This window comes from Asparagus officinalis, chromosome 7 (assembly GCF_001876935.1).
Source record: "Asparagus officinalis chromosome 7, Aspof.V1, whole genome shotgun sequence".
In the NCBI taxonomy this organism is placed as follows: Eukaryota; Viridiplantae; Streptophyta; class Magnoliopsida; order Asparagales; family Asparagaceae; genus Asparagus; species Asparagus officinalis.
The window spans coordinates 145,917,561-145,944,034 of record NC_033800.1 but is presented as its reverse complement, the minus strand read 5'-3'; the positions used below and the strand labels follow the sequence as shown (position 1 = coordinate 145,944,034).

Sequence of the window (26,474 nt, the reverse complement as noted above, 5' to 3'; positions counted from 1 at the left end):
TGAATCAAATGAGCCACAAAAATAATCTTTCTGATAATTTAACATATATTTCAAAACAAAACATGTCACGTTTAGATAGGCATGCAACTATCTATCAATTGCTAAAATACATGTTGAATTAAATCACAAACTCCTTCCCCGAGAGTCAAAATTGAGAAGAAAACTTCCAAAACTTCTCCACAAATCGATAACCAGTGAGCACAAAAAAACTTTTATCACTATAAGTTCCTACTCCTCATTAGCAGTTTTCCTCCTCTTTTTCTTCTTTTCTCGCCTCTCGCTTACATCCTCCGTTGACCCCTTTGCTTCTTCAACACTCGAATGCTTCCTCTTCTTCCCTTCTCCATTCTCCACCACTTCTTTTTCCCTCCTCTTTTCTTTATTCTTCTTCTTTCTCCTCTCCTCCGCCTCATCCTCAACCACCTCGTCAACAACTTCTACTTTGACCTTAGCATTAGCTTGCAAACTCACCCTAGGGTTTGGATCCTGATGTTCCTCCTTCCTCCTCCTCCTCCTACTCGATTCGTCTTCATCTTCGACCTCTCGCTTGATCTCGACGCCTGCTCCCTTCCTTATGAACCTCAGCTCTCGGTGCACTTGAACGAGATCTTGGAAAGCGTTGGACACGCGCTTCAAGTAGGCGGAGATCTCACGGCGAGCTCCGTTGTCACCGGCGGCAAAGCGGGAGAGGGCCGTCGACGCTTTAGATAGAGAGATCGGTTTCGACGAGGTCACTGTACCGGTCACCGCCTTCATCTCCTTCCTCTTTTCGCGAGAGAGATAGAGAGAGAGGGAAGGAGGAGGAGGAGATGGCTGCTACTCAGAACTCAGAACCTAGGTTTCCAATTGAGGGAAATGTTTTGTTTTTGTTTTATTGAGCTGTATAAAGGAAGAACAGTCAGGAGATGGATCAAAAAATAAAATATACAATGCGCAGACATGCACTTTTACAGACAGCAAGTAACATGGACACACATCAACCAACAGAGGAGATAGGGTGGATGATGGCTTATATGGTAATTTACATACAATAAGAATCAAATTGCATAGTGCCTATACTGAGAATTAAATTGCAATGTCTCACAAACAAATTGGGGAGAAATAGTGGAAGATATGTTCGCCAAATAACATACTGCTGATTAGTGCATGATGTCTCACAAGTATTCAGAACTGTAGAACAGTAGACATAACGAACTAATAATGTCATAGAATAAGATTCCCAGATCAATTACCTAAAGAACTAAGATCAAAGAATGAACAGTTATTAAAATCATAAGGGTAACAAAACAACATCAAAAGCACTACATGTCGCGCACAGAAACAGACAAGGACTGAACATTCTTTTATTTGAAGTTATTAGTAATGAAACAACTGAACTGACAGTGAACGCTAGCTACTAAACAATGAAGCTTACTCGCATAGAAATGATATAATAGATGTGAAAATGCTCATTAACTACTTGCTAGCATTAGCATTCTATAATAAGCATGCTTCTTAAAACAACAGTCATGCATGAGTTTATGTTCTGTAAGCAAAGAAAAAGTAGTTTTTATGGTGAATCTCAAAGAAGATAAAAGGTTGTTGCCATAACAAGCTATCCCAGTAAGAATAAAACTGCAGACAAATGACAGTTATGGCTTTTGGGGCTTATTTGAGACAACTTAAGTGATGCAGGGATTTATTTATATGAGTTTTGGGGAACTATTTCATGAATATCCTATTTGGCAAAGGTACTTGATGACTTTATGGGATAAGAGAAGCCTTATACGTGTTGAGCTCCAACCTTAACAACTGTGGCTAATAATTAGCTCAAAGTTCACATATGATGCTGTACAATGACAAGATCATAGGTATTAAACACTAAAAGGGTTTAGACTAAGTACTAGAAACCGTAATTAACCAAGTAACAAATAAAATAAATACACCATCTTTGGCAACCTATGAAATATTAAACAGGAACAAATAATGCAACAAAGGCGCAATGAAACTAATAAAGGAACTCAAAAGATCATAACTTGTAAATGAAAAAACTTACAGCTTCTGGTCGTCGTCAATCTCGAGCTTTTTCTGGCACCCCAGTGGTGGGATTGGTGATATTGAACTAAAAAAAACCACAAAAAAATTGTCATTAAAACTTAGATTTAGAATAGAATCGTCAAATCTAACAGCGTGAGAAGATTTCGATTCTACAACACAAAAAGAAATTATCTTTAGATCTAGGTTTAGTGTTATTACCCTCATCTTGGATCTAACGAAGAGATCAAAGCGGCGAGATGAGCGAGCGAGAGAAGAAAACAGAAAAAACCACGGCCTGAAGTTTTGTGCTCAGGGAAATTTGGGTTTGTGAGGTTTGGGGTTTATATCAAGAGGGCAGATAGATTGATTAATCTGGACCGTCCAATAGTAGCAAAAATATTTTGCCTAATGGGCCACATCTTTGCAATATTGAACATTGTTAATGGGCCACGACACTTATATGTTGGGCAAACTATATATTCTCTAGCCACAAAATTTTCTAGCCGAGTAGGCATGGTACGGAGATATCCTTCAAAAGAATCAAGATATTTTCGTTGTAAATGGGAAAGTGACGGAAATAATAAGTCCCTAAATTATTTGAATCAGTATTAACATAAGGCATATCTATTAAAGAAGCATCAACTGAGTTACACTGAAGAAATATTTAATAATTTTATTCCAACCAAAGAAGAATTCTTTATGGAAGATATAAGAAAAATTAGTAAGTATTTATAAATTTCATACTTTGTTCTTCAAATACCAAAGAAATTAAAATATTATAATCTAAGGCAAATTAGCAATGAAAAATGCAGGTATTAAGTCAGGATCGGCCCCGAGCTTTGGGTTGTCGCCCAATCCAATTTTGGTTGCCCCTTATATTAAAAATTTGGTATGTACAATAACGATAAAAATGAATATATATAATACAATTTAGCGTTCTATATTGGACTCAAACTTATAATATTCTCAGGCAAAATCAATATTCATATAAGAAGAGATTACATTTGTGTTACAATTTAATTCAAAGAAAAATACTTCTCCTTGAATTTTTTGAAGCGAATTCTTCAATTAAGTCATCATACTCAAGTTTCTCCAAGTAATTCATTTTCAATTGATATCATTTGTAGGCGTCAAAAAATGCTTACAGACATCCAAATACCACTCAAGACAAAGAGAAGACAATAAACGACATTCTCTTAATCAGAGGGGATCATTTAAAAGAAGCGAGACAACATGGAATAACAATGCACACACCATCAGGCAGTACATGGCGGCGCGACTGAGGCGCGGCAGGACATGGTGCCGCGGCCAAGGCGCGACAACCCATGGTGTCGCGGCTAAGGCGCGGCAGCCTATGGTGTCGCGGCTACGGCGCGGCAACCTATGGTGACGCGGCTATTATAGGGGAGTGTTGCGGCAGTTACAAGGCAGTTATACGATGATTTTTTGAAGTCCACGTGGCGGCATATCAGAGATAGAACGTGTGCTGACGTGGACAAGTAGTTAAACCACGAAAAAGGTGGTTAAAAGTCGTGGGAGAACAGTTTCAAGCACGATTGAACGTGCTGGTAACCGCTTCTTTGGCCGCGACAGTCCACACTACCGCGCCAATGGCCGCGCCAATGTCGACTACCGCGGCCAAAGAACAGTTGTTTGGTCAGTTACTTCGCCCTCATTTCAACTGTTGTGCACTCCTACCCCTATAAATACCTCCCTAAACACGAAATAAAGGACAGAGCATTTTGGAGCAAAAGAGACTTGAGCCTTTGGTGATTTTGAGGAAGAAAGAAAGAACTTTCACCCTTTGACAAGCATCATTTGGTGATTCCTAGAGATCTAAGCTCTGACTTGATCTTTAGAAGAGTGAACATCTTACATCGATAAGATATTCGCTTTAAATTCTTACTTCGATAAACGAAGGAAGAATCCCCAAAACCTTCACGATTCAACCAGAATCTGTGAATCGGTAGTCCACGGGCTAACGCACCCCCGGCACAGGCAAAGATCCACGCAAGCAGCGATCCAAACAACGATCCTGCGTTTGTTTCTAAAAAGTTATAATTTTCCTTTTGTTGTGTAAGAGAAGTCTTATAAAAAGGCTATTTTTTTGAATTTATTGTAATCGACCGAAGATATAATGAATTCCACAACGAGACCAACTTTTGATGCAAACAAACTGGAGACCACAGTGGGAGCCAACGGTCTCGCTGTCGAGACCGTCGTGTCGCATCCGATCAAGATTCCAGTTGAATCCACGGTCGAATACGAGTTTGACCAAACCAAGTTTGAGGAATATCTCTCATCATCCTCTTCAAGATCTTTATTATTTCGCAAGTGCAAGAGGATCTCATCATTGAAGAAGGCTTATACGCCAAAGAAGGCTAAAAGTAAATACTATCGCCCAATTGTTGTTGAGACCTTGCCTCGCAACATTATCCCGGCGACCCCCAAAGCCGGAAGCTCTGCTCATAATGATTCCACCCTAATTAAGGAGTCGTTCGATCGAAGTTCGCCAACTCTGACGAAGAGGGCTTGTCAGAGGCGACGCCAACGCCGCGCTCGTCAATTGGCTAAGGCCTTCGCCAACTCTGACGAAGAGGGCTTGTCAGAGGCGACGCCAACGCCGCGCTCGTCAATTGGCTAAGGCATTGGAACAAACAGATGGAGTTCGTTACTATACGGACTTAAAATCGAGGAAACAACAAGTGGTTCAGTCGCCTCAACGTCAAATCACTCACATCTCAGCAAAACTTACGTCGGATGAATGGACTCTTGTTAAAAAGGCTCGCTCGACCCTCAAAGAACGTATACGAAAACGTCGTACAAACGCAGCTCATGCCCATGCTCTCTTACTACAAAGACGAGAAAGGAAGAAGGAAATGGTGGCCAAAGAACCACCAAAACTCTACAAAGTTTGGATTCCAAAGTCTGGAGTTGTGCAAAATCAGCATTCGGAGCCCGTTAAGACTCCGCACCCGCAAGGGGGTGGTTCTAAACGTGACTCCTGACATAACCTTGGATCGCTCAAAGGCAACAATAATTTGTCCTGAGAATGCCAACAAGGTTTTACACCCCCAGAAGGAGACGTGTTCGCCAAAAGACATCGTTATGCCTGGGAGGTCATACCAACAGACGATAGGATTTTCCGACAATCATATCGATGAATCATACTATCAAGTTGTGGGGTTGAATAAATTTCGAAAGAGAATTATTCGAGAAATAAACTCTCATTGTTCCTGTGCGCGACTCATTAAAACAGCATTGTCGGAATATAACTGTTAGACCCTAGAGGGGGGGTGATTAGGGTCTTATGCTAATCTAATCCGATTAAATGCCAATTAAAACTAATTAACAAGTTATCCTAGCAAGTATGAAATACAACAAGATATATGAGCTAGGATAAGCAATATGAATAATAAAATATATCCTATATGATGAACTATATATGCAAGGATATATAAACACAAGGGTAAACAATGTAAACAAGATAGTGGATGATATAGATAATGAGCTAATGACAATGGCGATATAAGATATGAACATAAATATGAAAGAACGCCAAAGCACACTCAAACAAGCAATATGATCACGGAGTTCGGACCTTCCGTCCTACGTCTCCGCTCCCCACTCCCGGGGAGAAATCCACTAACACAATCCGGTTTGGAAGCCGGAACTTCTTCTACACACTCGGTTTTCTAGCTAACCGAAAACTCTACAACTCACACTCTTGCAATCACACTCTACACCCACTAAGTGTTGGACCTAGCCGTGTCTCCCTCAAGTGCTCGGTTACAACCTCTCCCTAGGCACGTCAACCGACGCCACTCCTCTTGGGACGATCCCCGACTCTCACCACACACTCCTCACTCGGTGTACAAGTGTATTACAAAGTGATTCTCACAATAAGCACAAATATGACAAATGATTGTTCTCAAAACAAGGTGAGAACTCAATTAAGCTCACTCTCAATGTCACAAACCCACAACCCTAAATTATACTATGAATGTAAATACAATAAGCTCAAAAGGTTGTGTGTGAACAAAGAGATATAAATCAAAACTAAACTCAATGTAGTTCTAGCTTAATAACAATGATAATCAAATATATAAAAAAGCTAGAAATAGAGTTTAGAAAACTTCTCAATATATCAAGAGTTGGAGGGAGAATAGTTGAATGCCCAAACACCAATAGATGATCTCCTCAAGCTCTTGTAGAATTGAATCACAAAAACAAACTCTCAATTTGCTTAAAAGCTTTTTAAACACACTTAAACCAAACTAAAACCCTTGTTAAAAACTTTATTAAACTTGATTAAAAACTCTCTTAGTTAACTTGAAAAGACATCAGCAATGGGGTATATATACCCACTCAAAGCTCAGCCAAAAACACCCAAAACCTCTACCTTTACGTTTATCCGCCAAATGATTATGGCGAGGCTCGCCAGCCTTCGAGGATTCGCCTACTTGGGTAGGCTCGTACGCTCGGTGTGTTTTATTCGCATCAGGGATATGACCTAAGAAGCGAAGTCCTCCTGAGCGGATGGCTCTACCGTCCTCGGTTGGCGCTCCTGATTTGGAGGGCCTTCCGACGTCGGGCAGTTTGCCTTCCCGTCTAGCGTTTCTCGGGCCTGTATGATGGTTCAGGCCATTATGAGAAATGGAGGTTTGGACCCCCTGTCTGACGGGTGTTTGCCGTTGCTGTTGGTTAGTTCTCCCAGCGGGGAGAACGTCACCGTGGGTTGAGACATTGCGGTTTGTGCCGGAGTGAACCGGCGCTTCCTCCGAGGCAGGCGTCTGCGTGGACCGCTTGGCGATCCATCTGGCAGACCCTTGCCTCTTGCGCTCGATCTCTGGCTTGGCCTTGATCGATCGCGAGGGAGTGGGCTCCTCCGATGAGACTCGGTTGGAACCCTCGGGTGCGGAGGCTTTGACCGTCTGAGGTCGGCCTCGGCGCACAGCTCTGTGGCGCTTGCGGGACGCGTTGCCACCCGAGGGATTGTAAGTACCCCTCGAATTTGATCACAAGGGACTCAACCGTAGTCCCTGCAGCAACTTCGTCGGACTGCGCCACCACCAATTCATCTGAATGAACAGCTTCTCCCACTGTGGTCGCCATCTTCTGTAGGGTGAATATTTGATTTCCCGAAAACAGGGAGTGTTTGTTTGTATTAATAAGAAGGCTTATTACAAACTAACAAATCAAATGTTTACAACAGAAGCAGAGGGAAAGCCCTCTTTGTTTTGTGTGGGGACTTTAGGTGGCTATAGGACGCTTCGCTCGATGCTCGTGTCGAGTCTGCTTCCCTTGGACCGTTCGATCGAGGTTGCTGGAGAGCTTCAGTACGCAGTAGAAACTCGGGGCAATAGAGTTCGATTCTGCTTAGTTCGCCGGCGATCGGAGCTCGGAGCTAAACAGTGATGCTGCAATGCAAAGGTTATGCAGAGAGCTTGGTCTCAACTCTTTTCTCTAAGTTTGCGACCTCTCCTCCAGTGTGCTGGAAGGGGCTTTTAAATGGAAGAAGGACAGCTTGACTCCTCCTTGAATTGTGGGATGTGACCACATCTTCTTCAGAGACGTCTAGCTGCTCCTCGATACCATGAATGGTCATTCCAGGGATTGTGCTCTATGTCCTGTCACCTACGATGGGAAGGCCCATCTTGTGTGTGAGGCAACGAACGACTGCTATCCGAGTGGATTTGACCAGCATTAATGAACCGCATTTATGAGTTCGCAGATCGATGAGGTGTCTGTCCGATCACTCGTACTGTGCGTGACCGCCCGGCGTGCTTTGAACACGGTGCTTTCTCCTATCCGATCAGGAGAGGCGGGGAAGTAGGTGCACAGTACTCGAGTGGGTCTAGCCAACCTGCCGAGTGCCGGCGGATCCAGCTCTTGACTCAGACAGCTGAGTGAGTCGCAGAGGAACATGAGAATCATGCAAAAAGTTTTCAACTGAAAACAAATCAACCAAAAGAAATCATAAATCAAAGTTTAAATCCAAAAACGATGTTTGATCAATCAAGAAAATTTTCTTTGTGGGATTTGATCAAACCACATATGGAATACATTATAAGGCACGAATAGATGATCCATAAGCACAAACACATAAATATCATCATATAAGTGAAATATAATGAATTCAAAGCAATAAATCAAAACAAACTCTTTGACAAAAGAATTTCAAGAGATGCAACAATATATCAAGCTCTTAAGCTTGTTTCAACCCATATAATCATTCTAGCATCCGGTAAACATGATTTGGGAATAAACACCCAATAAATCCGGAGGGTTATATAAACATAGTCCTCTCATCAAACAAAAAAAATAATCATGAAAACAAAAGATTTTGATACAAGAAAAATTGTTTTCATAACTAAAAGATTTTAAAGATATAATTTTCAAAATCAAGAAAAGAAAAAAAACACTAAAATTCTTGGCTTTAAAAATTATTTTGGCACCAAATTACTCTTGGTACCTAAGAGATTAGGGACATGACCCCTATCATTAAAGCTCAAAGTCCTAGGGTTATGAACCCTCTTGGACATATATGGTGCACGGGATCAGTCATAGCAATAATTACTCAAATGACCCTTCCGATTGCAATAAGTACAATGGAAAGGAAGCATTTGCTTATGTTGACCAAACGGTTGTGCACGGGAAACATTAGAATCATTTGCAAACATGGATGGTCTTTTAAAATTATTTTGCAAGTGTAAAACATTTTTAAGCAAAGGTGGTTTACTTGAGAAATTTGGCAAGTTTGAACATTTTTTCAAATCATAGCAAAACTTCGCCAAATGGCCAAATCTACCACAAACATCACATTTAAAAACATGTGTTCTACTAGAAACATTTGGCAAACTAGAATTCTTTTTCAAATCAAAGCAAAACTTTGCCAAATGGCCAAAACGACCACATAGAACACATTTATACACATTAGCATGCTTATGATGAGAAATAGATGCATGTGCATGTGTGTGTGCAAAATGTGATGATGAAGCTTGATGAGATGCACAAGGAGGATTAAAGTGAATCTTGGTGGGGTTATGTGCATCATAGCAAAATCTAGCAAGATGGCCTTTACGACCGCAATTTGTGCATTTGTAGACTTTGCTATACATGTGTGCATGATGAATAGGATGTTTAGATGTTTTAGCATGAGACTTAGCACACATGTTCATAAGCTTATCATGATTAACAATACATGTTTTAAGGGTTGAATCTAAAGATGATATGTGATCCTTAACATGATTCAACTCATCATTATGCATACAAGTATTGTTATTAGAAGTAGAACATATATTGTTATTTATAAAAGAAGCGGTATCATTTTGTATGTTCTCTACTTCTAACATGGCATTATTTTTAACATGAGATAAGCTAGTGATGGATGAGGTTAATTTTTTATTTTTCAAATTTAACATATCATTGTTTTCTTTAAGCATTATATTTTCATTTTCAATGATGTCAAATTTGGACACTAGCTTCTCATGATCGGATTTCAATTCTACATGCTTGCTTTTAAGATCAATAAAATTATTTTGTAATTTTGTATAGGCATGCAATAATTTCTCATATGCACAAGCGAGTTCATTGATGGATATATCACTTTCGGATTCCGAATCGCTTACCACACTAGGGCTATCGCCTAGTGGCCGTGTGCATGATGATGCTCCACACTCACTTGAAGAACAATCCTCCAAACTACGTCGGATTTCCTCCAAGTTGCCTTGATGTGCTTCTATGAATTTCCATAAATTGTAAGCACTATCAAAATGAACAAATTTGTTAGAAAATGATGAGTCAAAGGCATTAAGCAAATACTCTAACAAAAACTTGTTCATATTAAACATTTTCTTATCATGATCGCTCCACTTGGATTTCTCCAATGTGGGCACAATATAAGCACAATCAATAATTTTCCATAAGTCAATATTTCTAGATTCAACAAATAGTTTAAATCTAGAAGCCCATTGTGCATAGGGAAAATTAATGAATTTAGGAGCAACATTGGATTTATAGCCTAAACAAAATACATTCATATTCAAGATATATATATGAACATATGCAAGCAAGACAAATGCAATCATAACTAGATTAGCACAAATAAGATAACTTGGATCTTTAACTCAAGGTGGTTAGACCTTAAATCAAAGAGCACCAAGCTCTGATACCAATTGTTAGACCCTAGAGGGGGGGTGATTAGGGTCTTATGCTAATCTAATCCGATTAAATGCCAATTAAAACTAATTAATAAGTTATCCTAGCAAGTATAAAATACAACAAGATACGTAAGCTAGGATAAGCAATATGAACAAATGAATATATCCTATCAATGAGATATTACAAATATATGAGCAAGGATATATGAACTAACACAAGGGTAAAATAAACAATCTACACAAGTGATAGGGTAATATGATGAGCAATACACAAAGGCGATATAAGATATGAAAACAAGAATAAGAACGCCAATGCAATCACAAACAAAACGATATGTTTACGAGGTTCGGTCCCCACGACCTACGTCCCCGCTCCTCACCTCGAGGAGATCTCCACTATCACAACCGGGTTTTCTACGTTCACCCGAACAACGTTTACACCTCACAATACAATCACTATGTAATCACACCTCACACACTAAGTGTTGGTCCTAGCCCGTGTCCTCCTCCTCAAGTGCTCGGTTACAACCTCTCCCTAGGCACGTCAACCGACGCCACTCCTCTTGGATTCGACCCCGTCTCTCACCACACACTTCTCTCGGTGTACAAGTGTATTACAAGTGAATCCTCACAATTAGGCACAATATGACAAATGATTGTTCTCTCTAACAAGGTGAGAACTCAATTAAGCACAACTCTTAGTCACAAACCCACAACCCCAAATTATACTATGAATGTAAATACAATAAGCTCAATAGGTTGTGTGTGAACAAAGAGATAAAACAATATAAACTCAATATGAAATCTAGCTTATGAAATTAAGAACAAACTTATAAAATGCTAGAATTGAGTTTAAGGAAACTTCTCTATAGATGACAAGAGAGAGGGAGAAGAATGAATGCTCAAACACCAAGGATGATCTCCACTTGCTCTTGTGAAATTTGCTCCACAAATCAAACTCTTGTAAATGCTTAAAAGCTTTTTAAACAAACACTAAACCCTTAAACAAAACTTGTAAACCTCTTAAAAACTTTTCTCTTGTTGTTCTTGTTAGATGGGAGAGGTAAATGCAATGGGGTATTTATAACAACCCAAGACATCAGCCAAAACCCCAAGGAAATGACCAAAAACCCAAAAACAAACAAAACAGAAAACTAGCCGTTACTGTGCAACGGCTCTCTGATAAGTCGACTTAGAGTCGACTTATGACATATACAGTTTTTGGCAGATGCTGAAAATTATGCGTATCTGGATTTGTAAAATCAGTTAAAAATAGTAAATCAACTCTAAACATTATGAAATTTTGAGGGATGTTTCTAAACATGTAAATAAACATTTTACAAAAATAATTTCTGAAATATCACTTCTCATTTGTGAGAAATGAATATTTGAATACAGATATTTCAGATTCTAAAAACTGCTGAAACACCCGATTTTCTAAAATCAATTTGACACAGTAAATTAACTCCAAAAATTATAAAATTTTTAGGGAAGCTTCTAAACGTGTATATGAACATGTTAGAGAAGGAATTTCTTAAATATCACTTCCCATTTGAGAGAAATAATTTATTTTGTAAACTGGTCAAAAATACATAACTGTGCAACACTTCATAAGTAGACTTATAAAAAGTTATAAGTCGACTTATATAAGTCGACTTGCCTTGCTTTATAAGTCGACTTAGCAGAGGAGAAAATGCACTTTCTAGAGGAGTTCATAAGTCGACTTGTCAGGGTTTATAAGTCGACTTATAAACATGCACAGGCACTGTTCATGCTGGAAAACTGATTTTTAAAGTGCCTTTAAAAATAACAAATAAATTCCAAAAATTATGAAACTTTGGAAAATGTTTATAAACATGATAATAAACATGTTACAAAAAGAATTTTTGGAATTGCATTCCCCAATAGTGAAAACCCATCATTTTTCAAATATGTCCAAAAACATGAAAACGAAACATACATGTTTTGACATTTGATTTAAACAAACTTTTGAAACTCTACAAAATGATTTTATAAACTTTATAAACTATGTATAAACTGATATTAAAGTCTATAAACTAATAAAATAATGTTTTCACAAAAACACCTATATTTTGATAAAATCAACAAATACGTGTGTGTGAATAATATGAGCTTAAAGTATCAACACACAAGTATAAAAACCTAAACTAAATATACCCAAGCTTGTGATCTTCAACGAAGCTCTATCTTGGTACACTTGCGGATGAAGCTAAAACTTGGATCTTGAACTTGAATGCAATACTTCACTCCACTATTCCGCCAACCTCCTCTTGATATGATCGTGTAGGCTCAATCCATCCAACCTCCAACAATGTTGTTTGCCTAGAATAAATACGAAAACACAAATACTAGACAAACAACATTAGAAGTAAATTGTTTGTTAAACATCATCAAAACAAGAAGGCCAACAATAACTACGCAAAACGAGAAGCCATCCCACGAAGAGTCTCGGTATTCCACAGTCTTTTCACTGAAATGTCGAAACCTAAGCCGAAACATTTCCGCAAGAGAAGATCAGCTGTCCAATATGACGAATTCCCTGAAGTCACCATCAACATGGCTGATAAAGAAAAATCGAAGCGGCATTCAAGTGAATCAAATCCCGACTTTTCTCCAAGAGGAAAAGTCACTTCAAGAATTGCCCAACGGATGTCCCGACTCCAGTTAAGAGCCATCAGACATAGGGACTACAAGAGAATGCATGAAAGAAAGTCATCAGAGGATGAGCTCTCGGACACTTGTTCTGCGATCGCTTCGGATGATACAGTATCTAGCACAGGGCAAACCAGAGAAGTACTCAAAATCACCTCTGATCAGTTCGCTCAAATACTTCAAGAAGCTCTAGCCAAACAACGCGAAGAAATTAGAGCTGAGATGAAGACAGAGATGGAGTTGGCTATCCAACAAATGAGAGAATTGCTAGCTCAACGATCTCAACCTCCTAAATCCAGCCGCCACATTCAAAATGTTATAGATGACAGTGATCCAGAAGTGGATAAAGTCATTATGGCTGATACACCTCCCAATAGCAATAACGCTGATGACAGTGATCCAGAAGTGGATAAAGTCATTATGGCTGATACACCTCCCAATAGCAATAACGCTGGGGTGGTTTAACGCATCCTCCCAATAACGATGTTGGGGGTGGTTCAATGACACCTCTTACAGGTGGTGGTCTAACTCATTCTCCTTAACGTCCTTCGAATGAAGACATAGACGATGACGAGAAAATGAAAGAGCTTGAAAACAAAATCAACGCTTTAATGACGGCTCAAGAAGTGAAAAAGATGGGTATTCCGTGTCCTTATCCAAGAGAATGAGATTTAATACCGTACCAGGCAAAGTTCAATCTGATTAACTTCACACCATTTGATGGGAAGAGCTCGCCTATTCAGCACTTGATTTATTTCAAGTCTCATTTGGGCATGATCTCTGAAAATGAGGCTTTAATGGTCCGGTCATTCGTTGGCACCATTCGTGGGCCCGCCTTCGATTGGTACTGACGTCTTAAGCCAGGGAGCATCAATTGTTAGGATGACATGGAAAGTTTGTTCCTCAGTAATTTCTTCGATGATGACACAGAAGTGTCAATCGGAACCCTTTTAGATGAGAAGCAAAAAGACGGAGAGTCAGTCGACGATTTTGTCAAACGCTTCCGTAACAAAGCAATGAATTGCAGAGATCCTATTACAGAGAAGTTTATCCTGCAAACATGCCACAATATCTCTCCATCGATGTGCTGGAAGCCCTGGGGTCGTACCATCCAAAACGTAGAAAGATTTGAAAGTGTGCAGTGAACAAGTTGAATACTTTCTTAAAAGAAAGAAAGCTGAGAGAAGCCGACCGACGACATCTGCAATCGCTGAGAACGCGATTCTCGATCCAAGGTTTCAAAAGGAGTATTCTTTCGAAAATGATGAAGCTCCAGCCATATTGAAATACCTCCTCGCCAATGACAAAATTGAGTTACCACCTATCAAAGATCAGGAGGGAGCTAAGAGGATTACGGATCCAAACTACTGTGCGTACCACAGAAGGATTCTTCATCCCATCGAGATTTGCTTCGGAGTTAAAAACAAAATTCAAGTCTTAATCGACTCCGACGTCATAACGACGAAACAAGCCAAGTAAAGACGACTCTAACTCCATTGGGAGCACGAGTATAAACTGTTTCCCCTCACTCCGAAGAGTATACGAGTATAAATTGCTTCTCAATCCTCCAACCGGTATACGAGGTTAAACTGCTCCCTGAAACTCCAATCGGTATATAAGTCTAAACTGTTTCCTTTCTTTCACGAGAAGTTCCTAGAGAATTTTTACACGTAAACCCAGTTTCGTAAGGAAAGCTGGGAGTGGATGGTTCATGTAACGGGAAGTTCTCGGAAGAATGCTATATGTAATTTTATTAGGGATAACCCGATTATTACAAACAAAGTGATTAACACTACATCCCCACGGTGATTTCCGAATACTCTTTTGCTGAGATGAGATGAGATTACTTCGTTGGATCAATCTTCCCTCATAAAATTCTCATTTGGTCAAACCTTTAAACAGTTAGGACCAAAGCCAAAATCCCCTCTCGATTCCTTTCATGAACGAGAGGTCCACAAATTGAACGATCAAACCTTTAAACAGTTAGGATCGTCTCAAGTCCTCATTTGGTCAAACCTTTAAACAGTTAGGACCAAAACCAAAATCTCCTCTCGATTCCTTTCATGAACGAGAGGTCCACAAATTAAACGATCAAACATTTAAACAGTTAGGATCGTCTCAAGTCCTCAGTTGGTCAAACCTTTAAACAGTTAGGACCAAAACCAAAATCCCCTCTCGATTCCTTCCATGAACGAGAGGTCCACAAATTGAACGATCAAACCTTTAAACAGTTAGGATCGTCTTAAATCCCTATTTGGTCAAACTTTCCTACAGTTAGGACCAAAACCAAAATCCTCTCTCGATTCCTTCCATGAACGAGAGGTCCACAAATTGAACGATCAAACCTTTAAACAGTTAGGATCGTCTTAAACTCTCATTTGGTCAAACCTTTAAACAGTTAGGGCCAAAGCCAAAATTCCCTCTCGATTCTTCCATGAACGAGAGGTCCACTCAAATTGAACGGTCAAACCTTTAAACGGTTAGGATCGTACCAAACTCTCATATGGTCAAACCTTTAAACAGTTAGGACCAAAGCCAAAATTCCCTCTCGATTCCTTCCATGAACGAGAGGTCCACTCAAATTGAACGATCAAACCTTTAAACAGTTAGGATCGTATCAAACTCCCATATGGTCAAACATTTAAACAGTTAGGACCAAAGCCAAAATTCCCTCTCGATTCCTTCCATGAACGAGAGGCCCACTCAAATTGAACAGTTAGGATCGTATCAAACTCCTATATGGTCAAACCTTTAAATAGTTAGGACCAAAGCCAAAATCCCCTCTCGATTCCTTCCGTGAACGAGAGGTCCACTCAAATTGAACGATCAAACATTTAAACAGTTAGGATCGTATCAAAACTCCCACTTGGTCAAACCTTTAAACAGTTAGGACCAAAACCAAAATCCCCTCTCGATTCCTTCCATGAACGAGAAGTCCACAAATTGAACGATCAAACCTTTAAACAGTTAGGATCGCCTCAAAACTCCCACTTAGTCAAACCTTACTACAGTTAGGACCAAAACCAAAATCCCTTCTCGATTCCTTCCATGAACGAGAGGTCCACAAATTGAACGATCAATGAACGAAAGGTTCACTTTTGAGTTGAATAGTCAAACCTTATAACAGTTAGGATTATTCAAACCAATCCAGATTCTCTAAGTGGAGATCCCATTTTGAGTTTCTTTTGCACCAGGAGATAGAATATAAAATTCTTCCTCTCCAATTTTGGGTTTATCTCTACCAACAAACAAGAGACCAGGAGATAGAATATAAAATTCTTCCTCTCCGATTTTGGGTTTATCTCTACCAACAAACAAGAGACAAGGAGATAGAATATAAAATTCTTCCTCTCCGATTTCGGGTTCATCTCTACCAATAAAAAAAAGACCAAGATACTCAAATAGGTACACGAATCTAAACTGTTTACCTCCTAACGGGTATATGAGGTGAAACTATTTCCCGAACACTCCGATGAGTATATGAGTATAAACTGCATCTCCTTGAACCTCCCAACGGGTATATGAGGTTAAACTATTTTCCAAACACTCCAATATAGCATATGAGTATAAACTATTTCTCCATTCTTCGACGGCAGTTCAAATTCAAAACTTCGACAACGGCCACGCGATAAACGCAGCACCGGAGGAATTTTAGTTATTCTACAAAGTACTGAATAGGCTAAAAGATGAAGAAGTCAAGAATTGAGGCCATTTATAGACCATCTTACGCAATTTCCTCAACAAAGTACTGAAGAAATTGCAAGGAAAACTTATCATATCCAAAGTGTCCCAGACTCCTCTCCAAAATGATGAGTCTGAGATACTTTGGAAGGGGTATCTGTAGGCGTCAAAAAATGCTTACAGGCATCCAAATACCACTCAAGACAAAGAGAAGACGATAAACGGCATTCTCTTAATTAGAGGGGATCATTCAAAAGAAGCGAGACAACATGGAAGAACAATGTACACACCATCAGGCAGTACATGGCGGCGCGGCTGAGGCGCGGCAGGACAAGATGCCACGGCCAAGACGCTGTCGCGCCAATGGCCGCGGCAATGTCAACTGCTGCGGCCAAAGAACAGTTGTTTGGTTAGTTACTTCGCCCCCATTTCAACTGTTGTGCACTCCTACCCCTACAAATACCTCCCTAAACACGAAATAAAGGACAGAGAGCATTTTGGAGCAGAAGAGACTTGAGCCTTTGGTGATTTTGAGGAAGAAAGAGAGAACTTTCACCCTTTGACAAGCATCATTTGGTGATTCCTAGAGATCTAAGCTCTGACTTGATCTTTAGAAGAGTGAACATCTTACATCGATAAGATATTCGCTTTAAATTCTTACTTCGATAAACGAAGGAAGAATCCCCAAAACCTTCACGATTCAATCAGAATCTGTGAATCGGTGGTCCACGGGCTAACGCACCCCCGGCACAGGCAAAGATCTCATGCAAGCAGCGATCCAAACAACGATCCTGCGTTTGTTTCTAAAAAGTTATAATTTTCCTTTTGTTGTATAAGAGAAGTCTTATAAAAAGGCTATTTCTTTTGAATTTATTGTAATCGACCGAAGATATAATGAATTCCACAACGAGACCAACTTTTGACGCAAACATCATTGCCAATCCATTCAATCGTTCCTGCGACATGGTAGTGCGAAGATAACTTTTTATCAATTTCAACTTGGAAAAACTTCTCTCCGCCGAGGTAACCGTAACCGGGATAGCTAACAAAATCTGATAAGCAACACATGCACATTGAAAGCCACCATCATACCAATAAGATCTTATAAAGTCAAGGATGTTTATTGATTTAGTCACTTCCTTCAGCAACGTTGTTTGCAAAGCTCGTAGGTCATTGAATAAATCTTTCTCATGTATATCACATTGTTAGTTGTGTTCCAAGTATCTTTGTAATTTACTGTAATGTTCCATCAATTTTTCTTCACAAATACTCATGAACTTTGCATTAAACAAAAATCCGAAGATTTCTTCATAGAGCTCGAATTGTTCAAAACGATCTTTGAGTGATGAAAGAGCTTGATCAATAATATGGAGGAAATAGGAAACTCTAAAATTATCCTCCAGTGATTGACTACCTTCAACATTCTCTTCCACATCCTCATCAAAATGTTTTTTTCTATGAATCACTCTTTTTATCGAAAATGTCAGATCGATACCAACATCATTAGCAAGTTCATTGGCTTCTTAATTTCATCATGTTTTCAAAACCGTCTTCTCTAAACTTTTGAAAGAAAACAATAAGCTCGTTTATTCTTGTAATTGCATCCTCCAAATTCATCTCTTCTTGTTGAAGAACTTTGCTAACTCGATTGACTTTATCTAAAATCTTATACCAAATACACAAGCTAATCAAGAACTCAAAATCCTCCAAAGCATTTTTGCACAAGCCTTTAGCTTCTGCCATCACAATGTCTTCTTTAGAACTATTTGTAATTTCAATCAAAGCGTCTCTCAACTCCGGTGCTTGATATTGAATTGCTTTAACACTTTCAACATGACTTTCCCAACGAGTAACCGACAATGGCTTTGGTGTCAGACCCTTTACATATGTTTTAAGAACCATGACTTTCCCAACGAGTAACCGACAATGGCTTTGGTGTCAGACCCTTTACATATGTTTTAAGAACATCTCACTGATGTGTTGATCTAGCAAACAAAGTGTAAACCTTTTGCACATATGCAAAAAAATTTCTAGCTTTGACATAAGATTTTACCATATCGTATAGTGCAAGGTTTAAGCTATGGCACTCACATGGTGTATAAAAAGCTCGAAGATTTATGTCAAGAAGTCTTCTTTGTACACCTTGATGTTTACCTTATTTATGTCAAGAAGTCTTCTTTGTACACCTTGATGTTTACCTTTCATATTTGACCCATTGTCATAACCTTGACCTCTTATATCATCAATGTTGAGATTAAGTTCATTCAAAGTATCTTCAAGTTGATTGAAAAGCCCAAGTCCCGACGTGTCATCAACCTTTATAAATACAAGAAAAAACTGTTCCACCTTGACTTGATTTGTATCTTCAATATCCACACATCTAATGATAATTAACATTTGTTCCTCATGGCTTAAATCCGGTGTACAATCAAGAATAACTGAAAAATACTTTACTTTTGAAATTTTGTCAAGAATCTTTGCTTTGATCTCATTGGCCAACAAAATTATCAATTCATTTTGAATTTAATGGCTAAGATAATGGCTCTGAACTTCTTTATCTACAACACACCGAACATGATATTGCATAATTGGATCAAATTCTACAAGAATCTCTATAAGTTAACAAAAAAGTCTGTTGTTCTTCTTATAAATCTTCTCATTAGTTTCACGAAATGGCAAACCATTTCGAGAAAGAGTCTTCACAACCATAATGATTCGAACTAATATCATCTTCCAACGAGTTTTCTCTTTGTTAATTTGTGTTTCTATATCTTTATCAATTGTTGCCTTTAGTTTTAGTCCTTTTTGCAAGTCAACCCACTTCACAACATTTGCATAATATGCTCCGGATTACTTTCATTCTCTCTAAGCTTTGTAGGAAGGTTATGCCAATCGTCTATTCCATTCTCCGTCAAATTGGTTGTCATTGGTTTATTCTTGAACAACTTGCAACAAAAACAAAATACCATATTCAATTCATTTGAATAGACAAGCCATTTCCTTTCATGCTTCTCACCATTTGAAAATTCACGAATGCAATATTTGGAAGAAAAACTTTTATTTCTCTCACTCTTCTTTTCACTTGGAAACTCATCATTTTTCTTTAAAATCTTGATAGGACCACGTTGAACTATCATCACCCTCTTAGTATCATTTATACTTCCCCACAATCCCGGATCATAATTTACTTCCACATCTTTCTCAAGATCAAGTATGCTTTCATGATATTTACTAAAAGCTACTTCATTGTCATTTTCGTTCATATGAACATTTTCATTCATAGGCTCTTCATGATCTTCATCACTAGATTCCTCATTACGACTTCCATCCGCATAAGTGACTTCATTCATGGGCTACTAAATGACCTCATATATATATTCACTAATATTGGCAGTGGCACTAGCTTCTTCAACTTGACTCAAAAGAAGAGAATGTTGTGTTTTTGCTTTGAATAGCTTAGAAATTGAGTCATCTAGTGATTTTGCTATTTCATCTTAACGTCGGTGTAGGCTGTCTAAAAATTACTGTAGGTAGTTAATCCTCATCAAACACCAATGATAGTAGTTATAATCTGACGACTTCCACAATAACAATTCCACAATCAAATCAACAAATGAAGGCTACAATTAGAATATTTTCACATAGATCGAGAAAGCTTACAATTCAACGACCTTCACGATAACCGATAAAAAAAACTTGATTCAACAGTCTTCATAATCAACAGTGAGAGTTATAAACTGATGACTCTCACATTTTAAGGAGCTAAGGTGGAGATTACAAAATGATGATCTCTGCAAATACCCTAATGAAAGAGATTAGAAGTTAATAATCTCTTCAATTCCAGAAAAAATGCAGAGTTCACTTCTGCATCTCGGACTCATAACGCGGTGCTGCCACTGCGTTTTTAGCCTTATGTATATGCCTAACTCTGCGTTTCAGGTCTAAGACGTAGAGTTCGGGCCCAAAACGCTAATTTTGGCTTTTGACCCTGTTTGGTGAAAAATTTGTAAAATGAAAATGAAAGAACTATGTTTGATTTTATTCTCTAACTGTTTTAGAAAAAGAATGTTTACAACTCTCTCAATCTTAATTACAAATTGGATTTTCTGATTACAAAAGAGAAGAGAATTGAACTGAATTCTTCCCTTTGTTTAAGTCTGGGTTCTTCACGGTGGCGATGGAGTACCTCCCTCGAATGCTCGTATCGAGTTTGCTCTCCATTGATGATCCGAACGTCTTGATTCACTAGAACGGTATCTCCTCACGATTTGATGCTGTGGAGAACTTGTAAAGCAAGTTTTAAAACTCTGAACGAGTTTAGAAGAACTTGCAGAGCAAGTTTAAATCTCTTAAAGAGTTAGGGAACTCCGAGCGAGTTATAACTCTATGGAAGAGTTGATTGATTTAACCAAAAATCGGTTTGTAAGCCAAGTATGAAGAAAGCTTCTGTTGTTGATCTCCAAAGCTCTAGCAATTTCCCTTAAAAGCCAGCCAAAGATCTCTTCTTCGCTGCCAAGTCGAAGGACCTGAACTCAGTTGAGTTTACTCCTATTTATAGGGGATTAAGGGTGTAACTATCCCCTTAATTCTCTTCATAATAGGGTTGAATGGGGTGTAACCGCCCCCTTAATCTGCTCCTAAGTATGACGGAAATCCCTCCAAATGTGGGGGGGAAACTGTTCCTGAAACCGTTCAGCTCGTGTTTAAACGAGTCAAACGCCGAAAATGACGTTCTAGGCCCGAACTCTGCGTTTTAGACTTAAAACGCAGAGTTTGACCTGTTTTAGGTTGAAAATGCAGTGTTCACACAGCGTTGTAAATCTGAAATGCAGAGTTGGGACGCAGAGATGAACTCTGCGTTTTGAGTCCACGAACTCTGCGTTTTTAATTGGAGCACTAGGGATGACCTTTGCGTTTTGACTCTGAAACGTGGGTATGACCTCTGCGTTTTGATGTTGTAATATAGGGATAACCTCTGCGTTTTGATAGTAAAATGCAGGGATGACCTCTGTATTTTTATGTGAAGAGACCATCAATTTGTGGTCTCTTTTGCTGAAGCGTTGTAAAGACCGTCATCTTGTAATCTTCATATTGGCTCCTTGAAAATATGAGAGTCATCAGATTATAACTTCCGATGTTGATTGTGAAGATTGTTGAACTAAAACTTTCATCGGTTATTGTAAAGGTCGTCAGATTATAACCTTTATCGATCTATGTGAAAATCTTTAAATTGTAACCTTCTAGAAGCCATCGAATTGTAACTTCCATCATCGGTGTTTGATGAAGATTAGCTATCTGTTGTAATTTTTAGACAGCCTTCAGACTTATTTAAACACAAACTGAACTATGTCAAAACCATTTTCCTCAAGTTCTGAGGGATTCTCGCCCATTTAGAAGCGGTTTAAGGGGTCAGTTGCAACCTCTTACCCCCCTATAAATAACAAAAAACTCAACAAAGTTTGGGATCAGATCTTTTTCTCGATCTGAACCTTGATATTTTTCGAATAGAAAAAGAAAGATCGGCATTATTGCATAGGAGAATCTTTGGAGATCAATCTTTTTGGGATCCAGATTTTGAAGATCGGCACTTGAAGATTTTGAAGTATTTTTCAACAACAAGGATCTTGGGGCTATTATCCTTGGCTTATTAATCGATTTTCGGTTTAAATTAACTTTTTTACAGAGTTTAAACTCATTTTGAGTTCCTAAACTCGTTAAGAGTTATTCTTAAACTTGTTCTCCATAGCATCAAATCCGAGAGAAATCGATTTTGTTCCAGCAAGGTGAAACGTCGGATCGTCAACGAGAAGCAAACTCGACACGAATTTCAAGGGAGACATCTCATCGACACCAAGAAGAACTCAGGTTAAACAAAGGGAATGATCTCAGTCGACCCTTCTCTCTTTTGTAAATTAAGAAACCGATCGAGAAGATTTATAATTTCTTTTCTAAGTCTATTAGAAAGAAGTTGTATCGAGAGAATTGTAATTAATTTTTTTTCTGAGTCTGTCAGAGAGAATTGTAATTAATTCTCAGTTTTCTTTTTTTGTGAGCGGAACAGAGACGGGAATGAGGAGAGGAAATGCTGATGGAAATAAAGGAGTTTGGTAGGGTTTGGGGTATTCATTAGAGTTATTTTATAAATAGAACCTCTAACAATTTTTGCATAAAGGTCCTCTTACAAAGTCCACTTCAAAAATCAAAGATAATTACAGTTTGAAGAGTGAAGGAATGGGAGGGATGGGTTGCCCCCCGGCCCTGGGTTACCCCAGCCCCGGGGCTTGGTGGGCTTACCCCAAGGCCGACCCTGTATTTAGTTCAGATCTTTGTGCAAAATAATAAGGCTAAAGCAAATGTAATATTATTGACGTAATAGAAACTCTTATTGGATGCATATTAGAAGAATTCATTATAGAGAAAAAAAAGATAGCTCCTAATCTTATTTAAGTAATAAATTAGGAACACAGAATTATATATATATGAAATTAACATTTATTCTCATTGAAATAGAAAAAAAATCAAAATCTGTATTTTAAGAAGTTTGTGTTGAACATCAGCAATACATTTAACTTCTTTGTGAAGTTAAACGATAAGATAAAAGATTAACAAGCCTAAGAAAGATAACAACAAAAAAAATACAACTTTAGTCTGATGTCACAATCAATGAATATGATGAAGACACTACTCTAGAATTGCTCGGAAAAAAAATAAAGGTGAGAAAGGATTGATCTTAGCTCAATAATAAATAAAATAGAAGGAATAAAAGATAATGTTTTTGAATATTTTATAGAATAATTTAATTAATTTGAGTGAAATTAGGAATCTTTACAAGGGTGTTTCATGAGCTTTTTTTAGTACTTTTATATGCTTATGTGAATGTTTTTATCATATAAAAATATACTAGAGTTAGCATTAATCTTTAATTTATAATTTTTTACGAAGTCTATCAATAATTAGGAACAAACTTCATATTTTTTTGAATCGTTTTAGCATACTTATAATCAATCATTTTGCCTTATTGGTTTTAAATATTTACTTTCATTATATAACACTATTTTAATATTTTTCACTTTTACAACACTGTACTTTCTCAAGTAAAACTTAGTTTCATGTCAATCAAAATAATATAAAAATTTAAATTAGCTTTAAATTATATTTATTTTCTATCAATTTAAATATCAACATGAAAATTTAAATTGGATGTCGCCCATTTAAACAAACATTAAATAAAATAAATAATCGCAATATTAAAGTGAGCATAAACTAGGGGTGCATTCGGTTCGGATACGGCTCGGATGACCATTACCATAACTATAACCACTTTCTAAAAACGGATACGGTTCGGATATTCATCGGTAAGAAAAAAGCATTACCATATCCGCATTAAACGGAAACGGATATGGTCCGGATATTAGAGAGACGGACACGGTTCGGATACAGATACTAAACGGATATTTGGGAAATAGATATGACTAGGATATGACAAAAAATACATATGATTTTAATAACCCGCAAAGTAAACAAGTAAGACAAGTTACCTCATAGACTTTGTTGCTATTTTGTATGACAAACCTCAGAACACCATAGCATGCCCTAAACAAAAAATAAAAAATATTGAATACCATAACTAAAATGTAATAATCACCAACTACAACTGACCTCACAAACTACAACTTACCTTAAATGAACCGTTTGATGTCCATATGAAGTCATCAACATTAAATAAGTAGAATTTCATCTTGTGCAACAATCAAGTGCTAAGCATTTTTCTCCAACCACATTCACTTGCTTCGCAACATGATAAAAATTCTCTTCCATCTTCGGTGAACATGTAACATATTTAACACTAAGCCTTACTTTTTCAATAGCTTTAGTGATAATTTTAAGCCCCTCTTGAACAATAAGATTTATAATATGTCCTCCACATCTCACATGAAAAAAGATTCCGGCACAAGGTAGATACTTTTTAAGACGTTCTTTCCTAATTTTAACAGCAACATCATTAGCTTTATCATTATCTACCGTAATTGACAAAACTTTATTATCAACTTTCCAATCAAGTAAACGAGTGATTAAAACATTACATATATCCTTCCCCGTGGAGTTATGGACTTTAATGAAACCAATAATACATTTTTAAAGTTTCCAAGATTCATCAACATAGTGAGCGGTAATGCACAAATATGTCAAATTTTGTGAAGATGATGTCCATTTATCCATTGTCAAGCTCAACCTTATGGAAGATGTGGCAAACAAATCAAATAAAGATTTTTTATATTCACCATAAACTTTCATACATAACTTTGTGATTTGTGCATAACTTGGAACCTTGTGATTTGGACAAAGAGACTGCACATATTGTAAAAAGAAGTCATGTGTGACCAAGTTAAAAGGATACTCATGGACGATGATAGCTTTTGCAAGTAAAGTTTGACTCTTCTCATTGTCAAAATGATAATTACTAAGTGCACAAGTCCCATCTTCATTTTTTACGGGTCTCTTCTTTTTGGGGCACTTCATAATGTGATTTCTAATGTGTGTAGTCCCTCTTGAACTACGTCCATCACATTCAAACAAGCAATGTTTATATTTCGCTATCTTGATTTTTATTTCAACTTCTTTCCCATCGACAATTTTCTTTTCAACTCTATCAATTTTCTCAAAGTCTAACCATACATTAGAAGTTAATTTTTTCCCCTTTTTCTCGACTTTTTCCTCTGTTTTATTAGAAAACTCTTCTATTGCGGGTTCAATGGCCGGTTCAACTGTGGGTTCTTCGTTAGAAGCTTGAACTGATGGATTAGGCGACATGATCCTAATACCTATTCATTGAAATTTATGAACTTAATCAAACAAAAAATATAATGATGCAAATTACAACAAATGCTTGAACTGTGGGTTTTTCAAATCACTCAACAAATGCTAGAAATTAGGATATCAAAAAAATTAGGGCTTAGGGTTTTTGAATTATACCAAATTAGGGCTTGAACTGTGGGTTTTTCAACGACGCGGAGGAGGAGGCGAAGCGCGACGTGGAGCACGACGCGGAGGCGGAGCACGACGCGGATCTCTGGAGGCGGAGCTCGATGCGGAGCACGACGCGGAGCTCGACGCGGAGGCGGTGCACGACGTGGATCTCTGGAGGCGGAGCCCGACGCGGAGGAGGAGGCGGAGCCCGACGCGGAGGATCGGAGCTGCTTAGGGTTTTGGGAATTGGGGAGGCGGAGGATCGGGTTGAGTTGAGATTTTTGAGCAGATAGGGTTTGGGAATTGGTAGGGTTTTTTGAGTTTTAAACGGGTCGGGTTGTGGATTTTGAGTTTGACCCAACCCAATGTGTTATAATTTATAAACCAGTGTTATATATATAGCCCATTTTAAATATCCGGATATCCGGACCGTATACGTAATTTCGACCCGATAACCGTATCCGGATAAAAAATCTAAACCGTAACCGTTTCCGAAACCATATCCGACCGGTTTCAATTTTTCCTTACCATATCTGCTTTCCAAATGGATACGGTTACGGTCGGTCCGGATAAATCCGGACCAGCTTGCACCCCTAGATAAACTATTATAGTGTCACTTCTGACCGACGTGATGTCCATTGCAACAACGGACAGGTGTCACCAATTAATTTTTGGGTTTTTTTAGATATTAGTCTCTTAAATCCTCAATAACTGATATTAGTTCCTCTATTAAAAATTTCATATTGCTCCCTTAAATCCTATAGGGTCTTGCAAAATGGTCCATGTGTTAGTTTTTCAGTTAAAAAACCTAACCAGTGTTGGGTTAACTCTTAACCCCAACATCTACAATCATCAAACTACCCCTCTCTAATGTTTTAAACTTTTGTGAAGCTCAACTTTGGCTTAGGACTCTTTTCTAGCTATATTAGAGAAGAAGAACATAATTTGGTTTGATTTTTTTAACGGGTATTGGGT

The 26,474-nt window shown here is 38.2% G+C and overlaps 1 protein-coding gene across 2 annotated transcripts; it reads right to left on the bottom strand.

Moving 5' to 3' along the window:
- On the bottom strand, positions 1-24,168 carry LOC109850367 (vicilin-like seed storage protein At2g18540). Of its 2 annotated transcripts, none has more exons than XM_020420385.1 (3): positions 24,071-24,168; positions 2,036-2,101; positions 1-879 (listed from the first exon to the last, which is right to left on the bottom strand). In XM_020420385.1, exon 3 carries the CDS (start codon positions 754-756, stop codon positions 229-231), a length of 528 nt encoding a protein of 175 aa, XP_020275974.1. In that variant the 5' UTR covers positions 757-879; positions 2,036-2,101; positions 24,071-24,168; the 3' UTR covers positions 1-228. The 2 variants fall into 2 exon arrangements, with proteins under 2 accessions (XP_020275974.1, XP_020275973.1); XM_020420384.1 differs by lacking the exon at positions 24,071-24,168 and adding an exon at positions 2,236-2,346.